This window comes from Chenopodium album, chromosome 11, assembly GCF_948465745.1.
Source record: "Chenopodium album chromosome 11, dcCheAlbu1.1, whole genome shotgun sequence".
Taxonomy (NCBI): Eukaryota; Viridiplantae; Streptophyta; class Magnoliopsida; order Caryophyllales; family Amaranthaceae; genus Chenopodium; species Chenopodium album.
In genome coordinates this window covers 11,767,721-11,791,177 of record NC_137844.1, presented here as the reverse complement: position 1 = coordinate 11,791,177, position 23,457 = coordinate 11,767,721, and the positions used below count along the sequence as shown (strand labels likewise).

Sequence of the window (23,457 nt, the reverse complement as noted above, 5' to 3'; positions counted from 1 at the left end):
ATAAATAAACGAGTTGGTTGCGATATTTAATAGATATTGTTTTTGTTGTATAAGCTTATATATTATACAAGATTGGGAATTTTGGTAAACCTCATATTGTTTTTCTTATAAACCGAAGATTAATGAGCTTCAACTATGCTTGATACTTAGAATTGTTTACACTTGGCTTAATTCATTTACACCTCAAATAAGTTTATAGATTTGATCCGTGGTCACAAATTATAATAGATATTGTTTTTGTTGTATAAGCGTATTTATTATACAAGACTGGGAATTTGGTAAACCTCAAGTTCTATATCTTATAAACCGTAGATTAAAGAGCGTCAACTATGCTTCAAACTTACTTAGAATATTTTTCGGTTGGCTTCATTCATTTACACCACCAATGATTACAACAGTGTATCCTGATGAAAGGTTGTTGTCATTGACTGAAATGAGCTGAACTTATATTAAAATAATTGAATTAAGTTGCACTAAACTTATTATAGCTGTACGAACTGAAATGCACTGAACTTAACAATAATTGACGTTGAATTGTAGTGAATTGAACTGAACTAAACTAAATTGAAATGAACTTAATAGAGCTGAACTGTACTTAACTGAAGTGAAATAAAAATAATCTGATGAGAACATAGACGAATTAGGTCTCCGACTGTAAGAGGTTGGCCATGTGATTGGCCATGTGTCTGTAAACAAGAATTCATATGAACTGGACTGATTAGAGCGAAAAGAAATTTAATTATACTACATGACAAATCGTTTCATTATGTTAGTCCCCATACACTATTTTAGGAGTTTAAAAAATGTAAACCCGTATTGAATATGTTCCATTTATAATTTCTTTTTATTTATTTTTAATAGTTGATGGATCACATAACTCTACGTAAGGAACTCTCAACCTTAAAAGTGTTGGCATTATGAATTATGTTTTAATATGAATTACTTAATAAAATTTACAATAGGTCAACCTACAAAAGAATTATAAGGGTAACGAAATAAAAAAATTTATTTGCATATGGATAATTAAGGGCCAGTTCTCATTGACTTAAATATTTTATGAAAGAAGAAATTAGGAGCTAAACTTATTAAATATTTTATGAAAGAAGTTTAAAGGTATACAATTTGGCTAAAAATCATTAGCAATATCATTACACATAAACTTATTATATTTGAACTGAACTGAACTGAAACGAATTGAATTGAATTGAATATTTTATGAAAGAAGAAATTAGGAGCTAAACTGAACTTAACTGAATTTAAATGAACTGCACTAAACAAAACTGAACTAAACTGTACTTATTAGAACTAAAATAAATTAAACTGAACTGAACTGAAGTGAAACTAATGCAATGAGTTAAAAAGTGTTGGTTGCAGAATAGAAGTTAAACAGTGTAAATCATTGTTTAAGTTTGATTATTATCACTTATCACATATTGACTTGGTCAAGATAAAAACTATATAATTTTTATTATGACATTGTCTTCAAATTAAATAATACACGGTACTTGTCATCCAGCTATTAGTCCACATGTTCCACCCATTGCTTTTTAAAAGGAACACACAACATTTAAGTGAATACACAAAATTGGCACATCTCACCCCATCTCAATCTCAACTCATCCCTGCCCAACTCTTAGTCAACTCCATGGGGAAACTTGAAAGAGATTCTATTGGAAACCCAACTATATCCTTCTACACAGCCCCTCAAAATAGTCAAGTCCCAGAAATGGATTTCAACTTAATTGTGTACTACAAACAAACCAACCTCAAGACAGAAAGGGTCAGTAGGGAAGAGTTATGGAATATAACCTTTCACCCCAAAACCAATTTCGAACCGGCTGTGAACCTGAAAAATGAAGCCCGTTAAAGGCGGTCGATTAGTTCCTGCCCATCTTCCAAGCATTTTTGACTCGTTAAATGTACATTCTAATTTTAAGGAGTTACTAAGGTGGCACGTTCTGAATGACCTCCCTCTTACTGACCACTTGTTAATTCCTTCCTATATAATGCACCTTGTTGATCCAGAGCCGGCCATGGACCTAGATCAGGTTCCGTATACCATCACCAAGGAAACTGAAACACTGAAACTCTCAATGGCTTCATACACTGATGGTTTCCAAGTTGTAAGGCTTCCCACCTTTCATAGCGTTCTCCATATCCAAATATATAGGCAGCTAGCCGGAGTTACTCCAGCCCACCTCACCGTTGTTGTTGACCCGTATAGTAAAAACTATATTCCACAGGTAGCCCATATTTCACCCGTACCACCAGGCACTATTTTAGTTTGTTGGAACGTGCGGGGTGTTGCTAGACAGTCTTTCACTAGACTATTTAAAGCAGTTTATGAACTTCATAGGACCTCAATTGTTATCCTGCTTGAGACCAGGAATACTGTCCCAAATATAAGCGAGATTGTTAACAAACTCCCCGGGAAGTTCTCATTTGCACATTCGGCAATAGAATGCCAATCAGGTGGAGCAGCATTGCTATGGAGAAGTGAGTTGGTTTGCTGTTGCGACCTTTACGTGGGCACTGGATAGGAAAGAGTCATGGACTTGATGGTTCAGGTGAGGTTGGTTTAACCTCGTGTTGTAGTACAATTTAAAACTCATTTATTTATTCAAATCTTATTGTAGGATAATTTTCCACACGTATCATATTATTAAAAATCATATTAATTTGGATAGGTTGTGTTTCACAGTAATAGCCGAATTAAACAAGCACATAATTGATTGACCAAAACTTAGATTCACTGATCTTATATTAGCTAAACTTAATCGTGTTTTATATTTGAAGGGTTATCATGACGGTCGGAGAAGGAGAGGAAGACGTGTATGAAGAATGGTTTAATTGTTGTATTGTGGAGCAGTTCTATTGGTGCTTATTTTCCCCTCTAAAGTATTGTAGGGATCGAACGAATATTTCAAGCATCCCACACTTGAGCCCCATTGTGATCATACACTTAAGTACGGTGGCGTCTAAAGGGAAGAAAGCTAGAGCAGAAGAGTCGCCAACAAGTTTTAGGAACTTGTAAACCGTTCACAGGGTGAAGGTTACACCTCTTCACGATCCATGAGATCGCTAACTCCATAGTGGTCTGGAACCATAACTGGATATTCGGGGATGAAGGTACAAATCCAACCTAAAAGAGATTGAACCTACCCTAAGAATAGGCCTCTACTTTATTCTTCTCATATTCATGTGCGCTTTCTGACTAACATACAATCAATATATTAATCCTAAACCTGTTTAATCTATGTTGAATATTAATGCACAAACAAATCTATTATTGGCGATCACTTGAATTAAAATCACATTAGCCTAAACAAGATCATTAATTATCTTATTAAGCGTGATTACAAATACAAATTCCCTTTAAACCTGCAAGAGAGGGCGTGATCAAGCAATAACAATAATATAATATCAAGCAACATAATAATAACAATCATCATCAAACTAATAATCCCAATCTCATCAAAGCATAATAATAATAGCAATATCCTAGGCATGATACTAACATAATTAATAACAAATCTGAGCATATCACTAAACATTAAAAATGAAAGCATTATCCCTAACATGATACTAACATGATAAAAGAAATAGGAAGAAACCTAATCATGATACTAGAAAGAAATAAATAATATCCTAACATGATACTAGGAATAATCTAAGCATGATTTCTATATCAAAAGAATAATTAAGCAATTAAATTACTTACTTCGATGCCTCGTATCTCTTTCTAATAACATAATACACTCGTTAGTAACTTCAAGAAAAATATTAAATCAAACAATTAATTCAAATAATTGAAATAAGGAATTGGGACCAAACCCTCAGAAATTATCGACCTTTCACGTCTAGGGTGAAGGCAACTTCGGACTTGGCTAGGTGTGTCTAGAACTCGTGAATGCGGTATTGTATTTGAAAAGGGAAGGCTTAGAAAGAGGGAGAAAGAATAAGCTTCTAGCTTAAGAAAGAGAAGAGAAAGATCATTGTTGATGATTGTGAATGAATAAAAACGGGAAAATACGACCCTATTTATAGAGAAAATAGCCCGGAAACAATCAGAAAAAGACCGAATCCTATTAGGAGTAAAACAGCCTCTATCGCAGAACGACAAAATCCAGCACGATGCGACATACATGCTTGTCGTTCAACGCCAGCTTTGTCGTTCCGCTCTGATTCACGCGTTTTCTAAAAACTCGTACGGAATCCTTAATCTAATTAAATTCGATTAACAACGTCCGTACTTATCTTTGAAAATCATATTTAATCTCTTTTAAAACACTTGTTTTAATCCAAATAGAATTCTTTATTTTCATAAAAGATATAATTAGTATTCCTAATCTCATTAGAACACAAAATAACCTTCTAGATTATTCCAGAAGATTAAAATCAATCCTAATAACTTTAGTAATATTAAGCAATGGGCCCTCCACTAGATCATTGGGCCATAAAACCATTTCAAGCCCAATTTAGTATTTTAGCCATAACTTCCTCATTATTCATCGGAATCGGGCTCATAATATATCGTTGGAAAGCTCTTTTCGAGCCCAATCCAACTACACCATTATTGGACCCTTATCATGGACCAAACTAAATTGGACTGGACATTTTCCATAAATAAAGTTCATTTTTTGAAAACAGAAAGAAGAGTTATTTTATTAAAACCACCGCATCACAAGACTTTTCACACTTTCACCTCGTTCGATAATCAAGTGACGTGAAAGGTACTTATCACTGGGTTTGGTTTTTGGTTTGGTTTTTGGGGAGACACAATTAGGTGTCTTCAAGTATAAAGTAGTATTTGTCCTTAAGCGTGTGTAATTTGTCGTTGTCTTCTAACAAGTACTCGTAGATTGTAAAAGTTTTTTGTACTCAGTTATCCGAAATGTTCTTTAATCTTTCTCCATATTTTGTCGTAACAATAGTAAATTATTTGGCTATGAATTATGTCTCATATCGTAACTTAATAATTTTAACGAAAATACTTGATAGGAGGACTATTCAATATGGCATTAAAAAAAATAAAAAATAAAAAATCCACCCATTGTAATTGTTTTCCAATATTTGCCTTTCGAATATAGGCCATCTCCATTGATCAAACACGGTTGCTTATTCATGTACCAAACCACACATAATTAGTAATTTTTCCCAAGCGAAAATAACCTTCATTATCATAAGTGTTACAAAAATATCCTAAGCGACCAAACGCAAACGATAAATCAAAATTCCACCAACCTAGTCCAAAATATTTTTGAACCTGCTAAAATTTGGGGTATATGGGGCTACTAAACTAAAGTAAATGCATCACTACAACTTCCATTGCAGTCGATAAGTAAATTGCATAAAAAATTGTACTCAATGTGAAAATGAATTTATTCCGAAATAAAAACTCTCGATATTAATATTACCCCCGTATAAAACAAAAATTTATAGAATTTAAGGAAGATGTCACATTACTGTATCTAGGCCATACCCATTATTATAGAATTTTGTTGTATTTTTAGTTTAGAATACAACAGCCTACTTAGCAACTTAAATAGGGGTTGATAAATTTATCAACATAGATGAAATCGATATAAATTATCTCCGATTATTTAATGTAAAAGTGTGTTTAATATAAAATAATAATGTTCAGTGTACATATTATTAAAAAATAATGAATAATAAGCAAGAGATGTTGTCACGGCTAATTTTAATTCTTAAAAATTTATATGATTATAGGGTGGGATTTGCTAATTGATCATCATGGCCTTAAAATTTGTTGTATTTTTTTAAGAGGCGTACGAATACATAAAGGATAACCCTAAAGAGAGGTACTGGGTAACCATTAAGATTTTATGATAAGATTTTATGTTGGATTGATTGCGGTCAAGGGGTGAGTCCATCATTAAAAGAACAATCTATACTATTGTGTTGTCATTTCTACAAATATGATATTTGATATAGGTGCATATTCTTAGAGTTATAGGATGTGTTGATAATTTTACGGGAACTAATAGTGTCATACATTGGAGTAGACGTGCTTGGATATAGGTAACATTATTGTAGTAGCCGCCCTAGATACACAATAGTTGAATATAGTGTATAGCAATTCTAATTGACCAACTTCATCTAAAATAAAGGTACTGGGTGTTAGGGGTATTCGAAGATAGTATTGGTTTGATTTTCGAAATGAGTAAGCCAGTAGCGGTGCTCATACTAGTTAAGAAAACGAAATTGTAAACAAAATCCAACTTGTCAAACTATTGTTTTGATTAATGTTTTAATAGGTTTTGCTAAGGAGCACACTTATTTACAACTATTAGCACTACAAGAAAAAGGGTAATTAGCGACAGCCAAAGTAGTCGCAAATCCGTCGCAAAAATGGATTTGCGACGGATTTGCAACTACTTTGGTTTGTTGCCAAAGACCTCGTCGCAAATCCATTTTTGCGAGTAATTTTTGAACAGTCGCAAATTTAGCGACAGATTTGCAACGCCTTTGCAACTACCTTTTAGCGACTAACTTTCAAATTTTAGCAACTAAATTATTGTCCGTCGTAATATATTTGCGACGGATTAGCAACTAAAGTGATCAATGCTTTAAGACTACTTTTGCGACGGATTAGCGACTGCAAGACCAAACTTTTGCGACTACAAGACTAAACTTTTGCGACTACGGAGACTAGTTTCATTGTGACGGATTTGCGACTATTGAGACTAATGTTTTTTGCGACGGATTAGCAACTACATACGAGACCAAATTTTTGCGACTACAAAACTAATTATTTGTGAAAGATTAGCGACTACTAAGACTAATGATTTTGCAACTAACCAATTAGTCTCTAAATCAAATTTGCAGTCGCTAAATATTTGCAACTAACTATCAATATTTGAGACCATAATTAAGCGACGACCAATATTAATCACAAAACAAAAAAGGTACCCACGCATAAATTCAAATAACCAAAATGTTAATTTTATTCAAATATCCAAAATATCATCAATTTTGTATGAGTGTTTTAAAAAACAATAGTCAAACCCATATGACTTATTGTTTCAAAAATCACCTCCCATAGCTAATTTTTCCTTCTTCCATGTAGCTTTTTCGATCTCGTGATTTTCTACAAATTCCTTAGCATATTTTAACCTCTCTACTGCTATTTGCTTTATTCTTCCTTGTTATGGTTTTCTTCCGCCATCTTCTTTAATCCTTCAACTTGAGAGCTTAGTTGAGAAATTATGGAAGGAGTGGATGACGATGTAGTAAGTTGAGAAGTAGAATCGCTCTTGTAGTACATTTGTGAAGAACTCCCTAACCATAGACTTTTATTTTCTTTTGCCCACCTACAACCTCCAAGTAGACTTTGTCGGGGTTTATCTCAATTCCTTTGTTCTTATATTCCTAAAGTTTTTCCATATATTCTCCCTGCATTAAGATACATTAGTAACTATGATCTCAAATGTTTAAAATTAAAAAACTAAAACATTTTTTTTTTAAAAAAAAGTTAAAATAAAAAATGCAACACTTATAGTAAAATAATCTTTGTAAGCAAATATTAGTAAAAATTTCGACAGAGTCTCCTTTGTAAATTGAAGAATTCCCTCCAATAGGGTATGGCTTCAAAATAAACCTGTTTCAATTCACATTATGCCATACCACATTAATCATTTGATTAATGCCGGCCAATTATTCTCATCCTCCAACTCAATCACACAAACAAATGTTATATAGTCGACCTTTTAATCTCACATACATCCATTTTCGATCAATTTGTCCATGATCCTAACTATTAAACGACATTGTTAATCATACGACACACATATGTAATATAGTCTTCTTATATGTGTAATTTATTCTTATTATATATGTTATTTAGTACACAATTATAGGCAGACCATGTGTTGAGGTATTAACATACAAATACATTCATCTTATCCAATTTCATGTGTTTTGTCAACTCTTTTAAGCATCCCATCTATTTTAAATAACAACATATTAAAGTTTGATATGATTATTAATTTATTATAAATTATTAGGTGATAACAAGCTATTCCATCCACTAGCAATGGTTGGTAGCATAGCTACGACATAATAGAGTGCTTTATAGGTCTGAGCTCTAAATTATTAAAGCATAAATTTTCATACTAATTTAATTTTAATCGGATCAAAATTTGAGTAGTACAATGTGTTGATATAAATTAGTTCAAAAGGGTGTCATTCAAATAAAATGGGAGGCACAATCTTTTATACCGTAATTGCTATGGAAATTCTTATAATGTGGCAATACTATTCACTCATTTTTGCCCTGCACCCTTAGTTCAAATATAAATGCACTTAGCTTTAAGATTTTAATAACAAGATTAACAATCTAGTTAGTATAAGGCATATCTATTGGTAATTTCTTCAATAACCAAGAACCTTTTCTTCTCAAGTTTGTACATACTGCACTAATAATCCCACTTTTTCTCCTTAAATTTCATGGACAGATCACTAGAAATTATTCGAGAAGGTGATAAGGATGATAATAACTGAGTCAAAGATATTATCATTCAAGAATTTTTGGCTCGTTAATAAACTCTCTAACTCTATTTGATTGCTTTACTATATGTAATTATCTTGATTAATTTGCCATGAATTTAGCTTGCCAACTTTGGATAATATTCTATAGTTATTTGGCTAGTATCTCTCTGTAATCTTTTATAACCTTTATATGTAATTCTTCTAATCAACTCTTTAAAGCTACTGTTCTTAATGGAATATTATGCAATTCCATCATACTACTGCTTCTTTATTAGGGTCACAAAAAAAAATGCAATTGAGTGGTTTTATGCCGAGTGTTCGCTAAATAATGCAACTGAGTACATGGGGTTTATACTTATGTGACTGATTCAATTCAGTATACCGGAGATTTATGTAAGAAATAAATCCAAAATGATTATAAGATAATATAAGAATAATCATTTCTTGTTAATCTAACTGTTAGTCAACATACTAAGTTACATTAGCCATCAAAGAAAAATCAAAACTTTACAACAATTTTCATTTGTAATGAATAATTAAATGTAGTGTTAAATTACAATGGGAGCCTGATCCATCAAATAAAATGGGAGGCACAATCTTTTATACCGTAAATGCTATGGAAATGCTTATACTACACATCAGAAATTCAGAATACCATGTAGATTAACGATTTTATAAAATACCCAAAATTGAATGGAATAAAATGCAATTTATAAAAATGCAAGCTAGCTAATTCAAATTGAAAATTAAAAACCTTAATTTACCAGCATACCCACAAATAATTAGCAAATTCAAACCTGAATATCCTAAATCAGGAGTAACCACATAAAAATTGTTATGGAACCAAGAAAAACAACAAAACAAACTACAATTTAAGGAAAAACATACTCACAATTGATTATTTCAATCAACGAAGCCCGCAAACACCCGGTAAGGAAAAAAGAAGCGCGATCAACGATGTTGCTGGAGAAGCGGAATTGCTTCAATGTCTATTAGGTTAAAGGGAACTCTTTAAGTAATTCGGAGGAACTGGGATTTGGAATCGGATTAAAGGGACTCAATTTGGGTAAATTGGAACTGAAAATTTGAGGGTAGCAATGTAGTATGCAGCGGCAAAAACAAAGAAAATAAAAATTGAGGAACTAGAGAGAACACACCAACAGTAGTGAAATCGTGGGTAACTGGGTAAGTGTGAATTCGTAGTGTTGGTGGGAAATTAGGCTAGGAAATTAGTCCAATTGCGCAAAAACACAACCACGCACAATTCAGCCATTCTTTACCAAGAAAAACTAAAGAAGCTCGCTTCAAATTTCAGAAAAGGGATCCAAATAAGCCTTAATTAAGCACACATAATTGAATCCAATCCCGATAAAACGAAATTCTAGCACCACAATTTCAATAATCAAAAGCATGAGTAAAAACCTAATACATCAAAAGCAAAATTCAGAAAAACAAACCTTAAATTGAAGATCTGTGGAGCTCGTAAATTGCACTGTAAATATAGTACAATAAAAAAAAATTGGCCTTAAAGTACAGGGTCGAATTTCGGTTTGTAAATTGGTTTTCCATTTTTTGAAACCCCTAACCGAATCTATTACGTAATCCATATTTTTAAATTTTTCTAACCGGTTCAATGAGGAATTAAAAAAAGGAAATTAATCTGCATGCCTATCATCAATATAGGGTAAGATTTGTTTTCTAGATTACCTGCTATCATAGCCTTACTCCATATCTACAAAAATAGTCTATACTATGGTGTTGTCATTTCTATAATTATTTAAAAAGATATAGCTTCAACTTTCTAGACTTATGGGATGTGTTGATAATTGGACAGGATATCATTTCTGTCAAACTGCAGATTGGACGTGCTTAGATTCATTTGTTGCTGTATATTAAGATTGCCGATTGGTAAACAATTAGATTAAAATTTAAAAAGGTGAATTTGGTGTAGGTTATAAAAAATTTATGTTCATAATTAAGAAAATGCAGTTTCAGTATATTATGATTGCCAATTGGCAAACAATTAGATGGAAACAATATAACTGATTCAATTTTATTTAACATAACTTTATGAAGCGATACTGATGCTAATGTTTTGTTACATTTAGTTTTTCGCATTGTTGTCGTGAATGAATATGTGACCTTATATTTGGACTAATATTACACCAATTTTTTCATGAAAAAGTTAATTATTGACTTTCATATTCACTGTGTAGATTGATTTATTAATTTTGGTTAACAGTATCTTGGTTTGGCTGATTAACCGTAATTGAATAAAAATAAATATGTGTTGGTATTATTTTAATTTTGTCAAATGTATATGAATTTCGGGATAGTAACGCTTATGCTGGCTGTGTAAGTGTTGAATATTGTTACTATTCAAGACCTAGCAACTACAGGTGATTAATTCTAAAGTCATTGTTCACACATGGTTTTGTGAACTAGTTGAACGTATAAGATCAGTACAATTTGTAGGTAGGTTTATTCGGATCATCTACTACTTTATATGTTTAGTTCGATTACTATGATAAGTAGAGATACAATAATTACACTAAAATGAACTGGAAAAAAGTATTGTTCAACATGGTTATGAAATAAAAGAATTTGGTATTATAATTTAATATTCCCTCCGTTCTTAAATGATAGTCCCTTATGCCCTATTTGTAGTCCAAAATTGATAGTCCCATTTGCTTTTTTCAAGTACCATTAGTATGAATTTTTTAAACAAAATTCCCTTGAATTGCAACAGTATTTGTGCAAAGTTAACTTTCCCATTCCGAAATAGTACTCAATGTACTTTTCTTACTCTCTCTCTCTGTACTATTTTACATACCCAATGTAAATTTATCTTTTCAATGTACTTTTACTACTTTTATTTAATTTTCTTAATTCCCGTGATTTTTTCCCATAAGGGACGAACTATCATTTGGGGATGGAGAGAGTATATAGTGCAACGGCGGATTACACTAGCATATATATCAAAAATAATAAATTTCAAGACGTTCCTTAGAATGTCTCCACGTCAAGTGCGCCCCTTCATTATCCCACGTAAATCACTGGATTCTTTGAAGAAAGGATATTGTATAACCATATAGGCTAATAATCATGTATGCATTAATGTTGCATAGTTAATACAATTATACTTTACAAGTATTGAAAATACATATTACATACACACTATATGATAGTCTTCAAAATTAGCATTTCTATAACTAAAGAAGTAATATCCATACCATCTATGCTATGTAATATTGTTGTTTAGTTATTTCTTCATAAAAGTATTTAATGTATGACATGGAGATGTATTTAAAATTCATTTTTGGTCCAAATTTTGTTGTTCAACAAAATCAAAAATAAAAAGTAGTTTAAGATTATTAAAATAATTATTCAAAGTAAACATTATTAAACGTATAGATCAAGGGGCATCACCAATGGCGTGTTCCTATATGTTAGGTTTATGGCTTCATCCTAGGTTAGGTTCATGGCTTCAGTCTAGGTTAGGTTTATCGCTTTGAAATACAATTTATGATGTAGTTGTTATTAGGGTTTATATTTCCAATGGGCAGAACCGAGCATTTAAAAGCGAATTGGATACAAAGTATCCAATGAGTAAACCCTATTTTTGGTACCATATGAAACCTAATTTCTCTTTTTTAATGAAATTGAAATTGTTGTATATCATTATTATCAACAAATTACAAATTTGATGTACATTATTCTTGAAATAGAGTATTATGGGTAACAACCAACCGAAAAAGATTTAGTAAAGGCCTTTAATATTATGTTGATCCTAAAAAATTGTTCTAGGTATAACCCTATGTAACAATTCTTGTACCAAAGATTTTTTTTTATAGCCGTGTCAAATAATAGTTAATTTGATAATAATGTATCAGTTGAAGTTATGTAACATGGATATAGCCTTAATTAATGAAACATGGGGTACCACAGATCCAATAGATTTAATTGTGTAGGATATTTTTTGTCCGTGAAGGTGTAAATGTTTTATGTTACATTGTATTTGATTTAAAAGTAAAACTGGGGTGTTAATTTTAAATGCAGTTGCATCTCGATGTGAAAAAGACAATTTATTAATACGTTTTACCACAAAAATTGTAAATCGGTTCACCTCGAATTTCAATTAATTTGTATTCTAAATATGTTACAGCCCTTTAGGGATAGATATTGTAACACAGACTTGGTTTCTTTTGTCTTATGTAAAAGGTCCAGTTGGTGTACAACAACAGAATTAAGTAGACCCATAGTTACTTGGCGCGTTATTGGAATCAATGGAGGGAAAATTTAGTTGGCGCCTATAAAAGGATAGCTGACAAAGAGTGGTTCCAATATCCCACCTCATTCTCAATCAATCAAACCTTTAGATCACCCTTAACCAACAAGCAAAAAAGAAAACAACCAAACCCTAAACCGAAAAACAAAACATCTCCCTTTAACCTTGACGATGAAAAATCTAAGAGAATTATTAAAAAGTACCAGAAAACTAGGTCAATGCTGATTAATACACTAATTAAGAATGCTAAGGCGTCCATTACATTCCCGGATTACAAGAATGAGGTCCTCTGCATGAAGCCAACAGTTGGAGATTTTGGTGAGAGCTCTAGCAGCAGAGCTGATGAAAGTCAAGCAGTTCCCAATGTCAAGCTATAGCCGTTTTGTGCCCCACCAAGTAACGTGGCTGCAGAATCAAAGAAAGTGCCGTTTGTCATGCCAACAATGGGGCCATTTGCTGCACCGTCTCTTGCCTTTAAGTCCACTGAGGAAGTACTTGTTGTTGCAGGAGATCTCAGTAGTATCCCTGTTGCGGAAGATCTTATGAGTGTCCCTGTTGACATAGACCTTGATGTTGCAGATCCTCCGATCACGGAGGAGGGGCACACTAACTACTCAGTGGTTGTTAAGAGCCTCCGTCCCGGAGATGTTGGTGTCCTGTACAATATTCACAGCAACGAGACCTTTGACACCATGTACTGCGACTATGCAAACAGAGTTGATGTTTCACCATCCGATAATAGGTTACTGATGTGGTCAACTGACCGTTCTATTCTGCGGTGGCACAAACCTAAAGATGTGAACTTGAAAACGGATGATGTTATCTATGTCATGGGCAAGGTAAATACAGTTATGTTAAATTTAAATTGGTGTTAATTAATGTGTTAAAATAAGTATATATTTTTTTGGTTATAATGGTAGGATGCTTGTGGCTGCTTTAATGTGTATTGGAATTTATTTTTAAATTTTTTAATGTTGTGTAGTTCGAACTGGTAACTCTTTTTAATTATGGTACATCCCAATTCTTTTTTATGGATTTGTAATATGAAGTTTGTTATTGTGAAGCCGAGTGTGCTGAACCTTACCACAAGACTCAAGGTTTTCTACATTACCGATGTTTCAAGGGATCCAATCAAGGTGAAGGTCTCGGGCACATTAGACACCCGTTTGGTTAGTATGTTTCAAAAATGGGCTGAGGCTGCCAGTGTGGACCCAAGCAAGGTGATTTTCATCCATGAAAGGAAGTCTGTGTCTACTATTGATACCGTTGGAAGTGAAAAGATAGAGAATGGGGATGAGATAGTGGCTATGGTGTTGAATGATTAAATTAAGTAGTCCTTATTAAAGTGTTGTTTGCTGGGTGGATTTATTTTGATTGGTATGTTGTCCTGTCGGATTTACTATTTAATAGCTGCTACCTTTTGCTGTATTATACTAAGTAGTGGGCAGTTAAGCATGTTACCGTGGCTAGGTAGGGAACTGTGATAGATTATGTGTTGTGTTTCCCACTAGTCCATTTTGTTTAAGTCCAGGTCGTTTGTATTAGTAGGGCCGGCCCAATTTAGTTTTCAACTCTAGGGTTGGTTTGCACCGTTTAGTGTACTGCAGATCAGTAATGAAAATTAGGCCTAATGTCATCTATATAGTACTGAAAATTGGGTCTAATGTAATCTATCTAGTAATGAAATTGGCACTTAATATTAGTAATGTAATTGTGATTTTTAATTGGGTTTTTCTAAGCTATGCCCCCCAAGTTCTTCGGTTTCTTAGCTATACCAATGCTTTTTCAAAGTTATAAGTTGTGCCCTCCACCTCACGATATTTTATCAACAATACCCTTTGACAACCATATCCGTTAACGAAAGTTAAGTTTTATCAACAATGGTGTCGTGGCGTTATTAATTTAACATGTGTCCCATTCTAATTGGTTTAACACTTTAAAAAAAATTAAAAAATCAAAAAATAAAATAATAAAAAAAGGATATTGTTAACATCAAAGGTTATTGTTAATGAAAATTAGTGAGGTTGAGGGCACAGCTTAGACGTTTGAAAAAGTATGGACACAACTTAGAAACCGAAGAAGTTTGCGGGCATAACTTAGAAAAACCCTTTTTAATTTATGTGTTAGTTGAATTAAGTTTATAATAATTTTTGTGTAAGGGAAGTTTGGTATTCGGTAAAAGATGCATTTGCATTTGTTGCAATTAGTGGCAAAATACTTTGATTGAGGATTTTAGATGGCATCTAAAAATTGGGCTAAAATTATAAGGTTGACATGCCCAAAAGTTGTAAGTGAATTTGAGTTCTAGGTTATTATCTTATGTGTGCATTACTATCTTTCTTTGGGCCAAATTTAAATACAGACTGGTCCAACTAAAAACAAGGGTTCAAGATTTGGTGTAAGGAATGAAATGCCCAGAATAGTGATGTCTCAAAGTGCTTTGTATTTGTCAGTGTAACTAATTATCTAAATGCGACACTCCCCTTGATCAAGTGTGTAATTCATTGAATCGTTTCTGTAATGCACTGAATATTATCTAAACAGATAATAATGTAAATAGTAACATAGGTATCAAAATATAACACTGTAAAACATACTCCGAGTTAGTGAAATATTGCGACACATAGCAAAATATTAAAAGATCCTAAAATGATGGATGGATCTGCAATGAATTAATCTGTTGAAATTGTATTAAATCCACGTAACTAGATCAGAGAATACTTGCACCAGATTCCGCTACACAGCTAGAAAGTAAAACACATCTGATATTAAGTCTGAGGCAGGTGTTACACACGATTGTTAAATAACCATAAGTAACATAGGGATTTAAAGCGCAATAAACCGGTACAACCACATATTACCACATACAGATTTGAATAGTACTTAAGAGCAGAACATAATCCTAATCAACTGTGAAATAGATTGGCATCAAAAAGAAACAACATCAAAGATCGTTACATGGGGAAGACCAACGCCGCAAATTCGTTCGAAGCAGTTCATCATTGGCGGGAATGACAGCACCATTAATATCGTTGTATTCCGGGTGATTAGGAATGTCAGCCTCCTTGTTCTTAGCTTTGACATTACGTTTGCGTTTGACCTTCTTAACCTGGGAAAAATTAGCACACTAGTGTTGTTAAAAGCCGAGTGGTCATTCACGGGTTTTCGGAAGACAAGGTAACGAATAGAATGGTATAGGTTAACCGGAATGATTGGGGTTTCATCAACAACCTGTTCCTGGCAGACATTTAATTTGCGCTTAACCTGTATATTAAAGCATATTAAAGCATCAGAAATGGCATAAGGGTCAGTCAAAAATCACACACAAAATGACACGATTCATGCAAAGAAGTTTACGTGTGCTTAAGTAAGTTAAGGACTAGACTGACCGTTTTCTTGGGCAGGAGGAACTGGTTCATTTAGCTGAATTGTTTTTGGAATAGCCTCAACCCCATTTTTCTGATTGTGTGGTTTTTTGATGTATCCTGTCTCCGCCAAAGACTTGTACCTGGTACCCTTTGGACGACCACGTGATTTTTTCCTAGTCTTAGGATCCATAAGAGGTTCATTGTTGGCATTGGAGTCAATTGCGTTAGGTTTAATAACTGATGGAGGTGTTACATTAGCAACAACGGTGTTTGAATCGATCACAGATGGAGGAATGCTGGTTTTGGGCAGGTGTGGTGCATTCTGCTTGCTCTGGAGTGCAGTCCTAGCCCGTATAACCTCAGTGGAAAGTTGTGTCAACCTCTCCATTACAAGATCTACCGTTGGATCATCAACTATAGAAGCATCTTCACATATAGACTCAAACTTGGTCATCATTTTGTTAAAGCGTTTGACTTCCATTGTATCAGAAGGGTCGTAGTACGACACCTTTACTCTTGTGTGCCTTTGACAATGTCCTTTCTCCACCTGTCAAGTACGTACTGTTGTGGGATCTCGAATACCAGATTTTGATCTAACACACAGATGCAGTGCTTGCACAAAATTCCAAAGGTTTCGAACTTCCCACAATCACAAGTAACTTCCTTAGTTTCTTTGTTGAAGGTCACACATAAAAACCTATGGCGATCGGTTATTTTTTTCTTGCTTTGATCCCTCGGGAATAATCCACACCCGATCTTCCAACACATATTGGATAATACTGTCTTGCAGAACGCGCTCGTCCCTGGGGTAAACATACATCAATCTTGAGCACTTTTTTTGAATTTCTTGAAATTTTGTGTCTGTGTATATCTTTTGAAGCATCTTCTCCACCTTAAACCCACTTACAAGACGTCGTTCGTACTTAGAACACCTTGCATCCACATCATTTTCATCACGAACACGCTTTGTCATGGCCCTGTTATACTTCATAGGGGACTCGTGAAACTTTGTGTTCCTATTGACAAAACCGTCGAAGAAGCTATTAATGCTTTCCACACGTTGAGTTGTTTTCATTCCCGCCCAGAAATGCTCTTTCATGAAGGCGAGGACCCACATATGCCTCTCCTCATAAAGATCAGAAAACCAATCATTTTCCCCCAAGTTGTGTTCAGCAAGAGAGAGTTCCATCTCCTCTCGAATTCCTCCTTTGTAAAACTCTCATAGATGAGAGTCTTCAATGGGCTTTTAAAGTCCATGTAACTAAAAGCAAAAAAGAACAAAATAAAGAGTTCAATATACATAACAGATTATACACACCCATTACTTGAGCAGCAACCAAGTACATAACACAATTACACAATACAATTTATACAGTAAAGAAAACCAACTGTAAAAATGCATTTTAATACATAGGTTATTGTTTTAATGCGTTTGTTAAACTTATTTTGGAGAGTTACCACCTATTACACATGTGATATGATATCTTTCAATGATCCCCTATGTACCCTGATGTTCTTGCTCGTAAAGTAAAACCATGAATGACCCAAAGTTAGTAAATACACCTTAAAGAACAATAGAGAGTTGGTCAGGATTACCAAATTTGTATGCAGACTCTAACAACAGGACACGCATAAACATAGATTGCACGTAAATTGACCGCTTCATACAAGTATAAATTAGTAGTATATAACCTATTATAAACAGGGACATACCTGCCTAGAGGTTAAATTCACGTGTGATTAGTAACAGACTAATAATTACATTTTACTGAAAACGGTGCAAATAATCAGTCTAAAAAATTTAGATATTGCATACACATATTTAAGTCAGTATGTGGATAACAACGAAATACTAAACATTGTGTTTAAAATAAGTATAATGCTAGGGATGCATTGGTCTCCATATGTGCTAAATGAAAAGAGTTGTTAGTATATTAAAAGACAATAAAAGGTTACACCAAATCAGCTATTAGACAAGATGCACCATCTGTGCCCTGTTGTAGGCATCTCTATAGAAAGTGCCTTAGGAATAGCAGCCGCTTGATCAATTAAGATTGCAGTTGGTGGGTTGTTGCGCATGCAAGCCAACCACTGACGAATGAACCAACAATATGTGTCCGTATCTTCATGTGACACGAGAGCACACCCAAGAAATATAGATTGGCCATGATGATTCACACCAACGATATTTACAAACGGAAGCTCGTACTCGTTTGTGAGATAAGTGGCATCCATGCACACAACATCTCCAAAGTACTCAAAAGCCACCCTACTACGAGCATCCACCCACATCACATCTTTCATACGGCCATCCTCGTCCCGGCGGTGCGTGTGATAGAAATTAGAATTATCGGCTTGCATCTTTTCAAAGTACTCCATCATAGCAGCACAATCACCACCTGCCATATTCAAACGCGCCCTTCTCTCTTTGTAGACCTCGTGTTGTAAATCCTTCACTGTAGGCATGATTTCTTCAGTTTTGTCCATACCCAAGCAACCATGAATCTGAGTTACTGGGAAACCCTCTTCATAGTAGTTTATTAACTTCTTTCTAACATTGGTCGTTAACTTCTTCATACAATATTCCTTCACTAACTTGGACTTGGTGGGAGAAACTTTGTGGACATGATCAAGAAAAACCTTTCTCAACACCCAAAGGCCCTCTTCATTCACACTAGCATATATCATGGCACCACATTCACATTTCTTAGATGTCCTTTTACCGCGAGAAAGTTCATCCTCCCCAATGACTCCATCCACTGTGCCACCAGTCCCACTTACATCCATACACTTAGCCCTCTTGTTTGCTGCCCCCCTAGCCCTAGTATCGGGATGACCCCAACATTCACACCTCCAAGTAGTCCCCGCCTCTCCTTATTCTTCTTAGACATATATCCTTGAGACCTATTCACACCAAATCCTTTTTGTTTAGCATACTGTTTATAATAGGACTCGACCTCTTCCCATGATTTAAATACCATACCCACTTTAGGACTTTCAATGGTTGCATACACAACAACCTTATTTGTTGACACAATTGTCTCCACAATCTTTATGGTCTTCATTGGAGACATCTATCAAAGTATTCGGAACACACTCTTCAGAGGGCCCTACCTCACCAACCACAACAGGAACAAGACAGTCCGACATGGGATCACTGATGGTTACATGACCTGCCTCCTCAATCTCACTCGATCCATTACTATTCTCTTCCATTGCGTATTGATCTTTATTACAAAACCTGTGATTGAACTATTCAAAATTGTGTATAATCTTAGCACAATCAACTATTCAGACCATGGTTTAGGCACAATGAACAAATCAGAATAAACTAAACATTAACAGCAACCTAACAACATCAATATGAACATAAGTTTGGCATAATCAATTAACCAGAAAATAGCCAAAATCAACTACTGAGACTATACTAATCATACCATGGCTTAGGCACAATCAAGAAATCAGAATAAACTAATCAGCCCATAATTGGCACAACCAAAAAATAGCAGCAGCTAACAGCATCAAGCTTAATATATATTTGCCACGATCAACTAATCAGACCATAGTTTTCATGAGTTTTCAATTGATCTGCTAGTTTCTGATTAGAATAGAACGATGCTTTGTGAATTAAGGGAATCGTAATCAACTAACGTAAATGATGCTGAACTGGCTACTTTACCCACACACTCTAATTGAACAAAAAAAATTTAATTTAAGTAACCTGAATACTGACTAAAAATTACAATCGCAATTTATTGCAATCACAAAATTCCATAATTGGTGCCCAAAGAACGTAACACATCATGAATACTGACTATAAATTACAAACACAAAATCTTGCTTTAAGCAAATCAGCTAACCTCGACATCCCAAAAACAAATCTAAGCAACGCTAATCTGTAGAAACAAACCTAATTTAACTACAAATATAGAAATCTAATACGTGGGATTAAGAGTAAGCAATTAAAATTATGTTAACACGATAAATCTTCTCCTATGTCATCTTCCGAACTCACGAGGATCTGCCAGTAAATCTGAATGAAGATGGCAATTTGGGATGAAAATGACGTCCCAGGCTAAACCCTAGGAAAACGTATTTTGGATTGAAATATTAAATTAACCGTTTGCTTTAGATATAACGACATTACTTGCGAGTTTGTATGGCCCACATTAATGACAATTTTCCGTCAATTAGCAAGAGCAGTACAAGTGATTATAAAAACAATATTTGGTACACTATAGGGCCCACAAATACGACTGATTGACAAAATTTTGCCAATCAGGCTGATTGCCTGGGTTTGGCTCCATCTTATATTATATGATATATCTATCAATGATATGCCTTAAGATTAAACATTCAAGAGATAAATTTTATTTTTAAATTCTATCAACCCAGGGTATATCCCAACCTAATACTATTGTGTTACTTAAAGTAAACATAGTGTTAGATTTTGTGAAACTCCTCAGATTGGAGCACATTCCATTGATCAAATATATATAGGGTTTCAAAGGTGAGTCCTAAACACGTTAGGAAACCTCACAAGATAATTACAGAATATTAACAAACTATATCCTTATATACAAAATAATATCTAGAATATTTATCATATTCTATCACACCCCCGCAGTCAAAGCGGGAGGAGGACGTACGCTGAGACTGGATCTAAGCTCCAAAAATAGTTGTCGAGGTAGGCCTTTCATGAAGATGTCAGCAAAATGATAACGTGATGGAACGTGCAAGACCCATACATGCCCCAACACCACCTTTTCTCGAACGAAATAAATGTCCATTTCGATATGCTAAGTGTGTTGGTGTTGTACAGGGTTATGGGATAAATAGACAGCACTGACATTATCACAATAAACAATATTGGTCTTCTGTAGAGGACACAGTAACTCCAAAAGAAGATTACGAAGCCAACATGCCTCGACAACAACACTTGCTACACCTCGATATTCTACCTCTGCACTTGATTTAGAAAGAGTAGGTTGGCGCTTAGAAGACCATGATATGAGATTGTCCCCTAAAAAGCAACAATACCCTGAGGTTGACCGACGAGTATTAGCATTAATATCCATTATTAACTAACCAAGTAAGATTTAGTAAAATTGTAAAGGTTTTGTCGTGACTTGAAGTTCATTGAATCAAATCCAACTAGGGAAACCATTAATAATGAGGATTTCCATATTGTTAATGTCCTTAATGAAATTTACTTGCAAATCTAAATTAGAGATAGATCATGGGTCGAGTCAGGCTTTGAAAAAAAAAATCTATCCCATTTCAAGCCTAAGGCCAAACTCTAGGTCAAAAAAATTATGCCAAAACCTGTTATTTCTGGCCAAAATTCTACTCCCTCTGAATTTTATTACTTGTTTCATTTATCCATGTGCGAAGTTTTAGGAGAAATAATAGAAAGTAATAATATACTACGTGTAAAAGAAGTATGGTTGGTGGAAGAACAAAGAATGATAGTTGAGAGGAAAGAGAATATGAAAATATTAAAGTATGATAGTTTGGGGGTTCCCTTAGGAAAGAAGAAATTAGTAAAACATTGTGAAAGATTCTCTAAAAGGAAATTGAGTAAGTAATAAAATGCGGTCGCAAAAGAAAAGTAGAGCAAGTAATAAAATTCAGATGGAGTACTTAAAAATGAAATGTTAGGTTTACCAAGTCCAATTTTTTTTTTTTTTTAGGTTGGACGTAATAGACCCCAAATTTGTGGCGAATAAATCTACCTAGCCTCGACATGTTTTGAGGGTCAGCTAGTTAAATTATATTTAAGCTACTCCCTCCCTATTTTAATAAGTGTTCCGCTTATCAAATACGGCTGCGTTTGAACAAGTGTTATACTTTCTTTTTTGGGCAAAAAGCTACTCCTCCATATTTTAATAACTATTACATGTACCAAATGCAGTCGTGTTTTAATAAGTCTTACACCTTTTTTTTTTTTTTTTTTTTTTTTTTTTTTGCAAAAAGCTACATTTTTGATATTATATGTTTCTCCTTTCGTGGTTTCCACCCAAACCCACTATTACTTTTTTATTACTTATTTCTTCTCTCACAATCATTATTTTACAATAAACTATTTACTCTACTATCTTTCTTTTACATTTTTTTAATACTTCAATTACCTCACTTACCTCTTATTTTATTTAAGTCAATTAAATTGGCTAAAATTATGTGTCTGCCAAAGTTTTATAATTATTCAAATACGGAGGAAGTACATTTTAATATTATATCTTTCTCCTTTCACGGTCCCCATCCAAAGCCACTACTACTTTTTTATTACTTATTTATTTCCTCAGACTCATTACTTTTCAATTACTTAACTATTAACCCCACTATCTTTGTTTTAAACTTTTCTAATACTCAAAGTACCCATTTACCTCTTATTAAGTCAATTAAATTTCCTAAAACTGTGTGCCGGTTAAAGTGTAATACTTATTAAAACACGGAGGGAATGCATTGTATTAATCTATTAGAGATGCCGATGTAATAAAGTACTTTTCACTGTTCCTTCCGTCTCAGAATAACTAGAATGTTGGACTTTTTTTTCACTATTCTTGTATTAGGTTTGATAGTTTTTAACTAATATAATAAAAACATATTTTTATCATAAAATATGTTGTACATGTTCAATATGTAATTATATAAAATTTCATAATATAACTTTTAAAATAATTTACAATATTATTTAATTATATAAAGATAAAGTCAAACTAGTGGATCGTGCAAAGTTGACTGTGTTAATTATTTTGAGACATAAGGTATTCTACCAAAAAAAAAAAAAAAAAAAAAAAGGAAAAAGAAAAAAAAAAACCCCACAAACTTTCATATGTGGCTGCCTTTTATTTTTTTATTTTTTTTAGTTTTTTAAATAATGATCAGGATTACTCATTCAATCGGGAATTACTCGATGGGTCAGAGATTAGGGGTTACTCGTATGATAGCTAACAACACTCAAAAGTTGCCGGAAACAAACAAACAAAAAAAGCATAACCGTCCCTTAACTGCATTCATTGCTCTATCACTATTATTCCAGGATGACGGTATTAAATACTTCGTATTGATGATTTATTGTGTTCAGCCCTTCTGTTACTGGCCAACTACCATATGCTAGTTGAGGCAAGCTGTCAACTATCACGGTTGAGCAAGTAATATCATCCATGGAGATTTACATGGTTGATGATTTACTTTACAAATCTCTACTTTTTGCTATTTAAGTATGTAATCCTTTACGACTTTATTAGAAAAATTTCTTTTTCAACGCGTCACAATTCTTATCCCCCA

At 33.8% G+C, this 23,457-nt stretch overlaps 1 protein-coding gene across 1 annotated transcript; it reads right to left on the bottom strand.

Annotated features, from left to right (window-relative positions):
• Nucleotides 1-18,129: 18,129 nt before the first annotated feature.
• On the bottom strand, nucleotides 18,130-18,954 carry LOC145566293 (protein FAR1-RELATED SEQUENCE 8-like). The gene has a single exon (XM_081625755.1). The coding sequence runs from the start codon at nucleotides 18,952-18,954 to the stop codon at nucleotides 18,130-18,132; it is 825 nt and encodes a 274-aa protein (XP_081481881.1).
• Between the last annotated feature and the right edge of the window lie 4,503 nt (nucleotides 18,955-23,457).

Excerpts from the sequence above, each read along its gene's own strand:
- LOC145566293 (XM_081625755.1), bottom strand. The coding sequence starts at position 18,954 with ATGGATGTAAGTGGGACTGGTGGCACAGTGGATGGAGTCATTGGGGAG.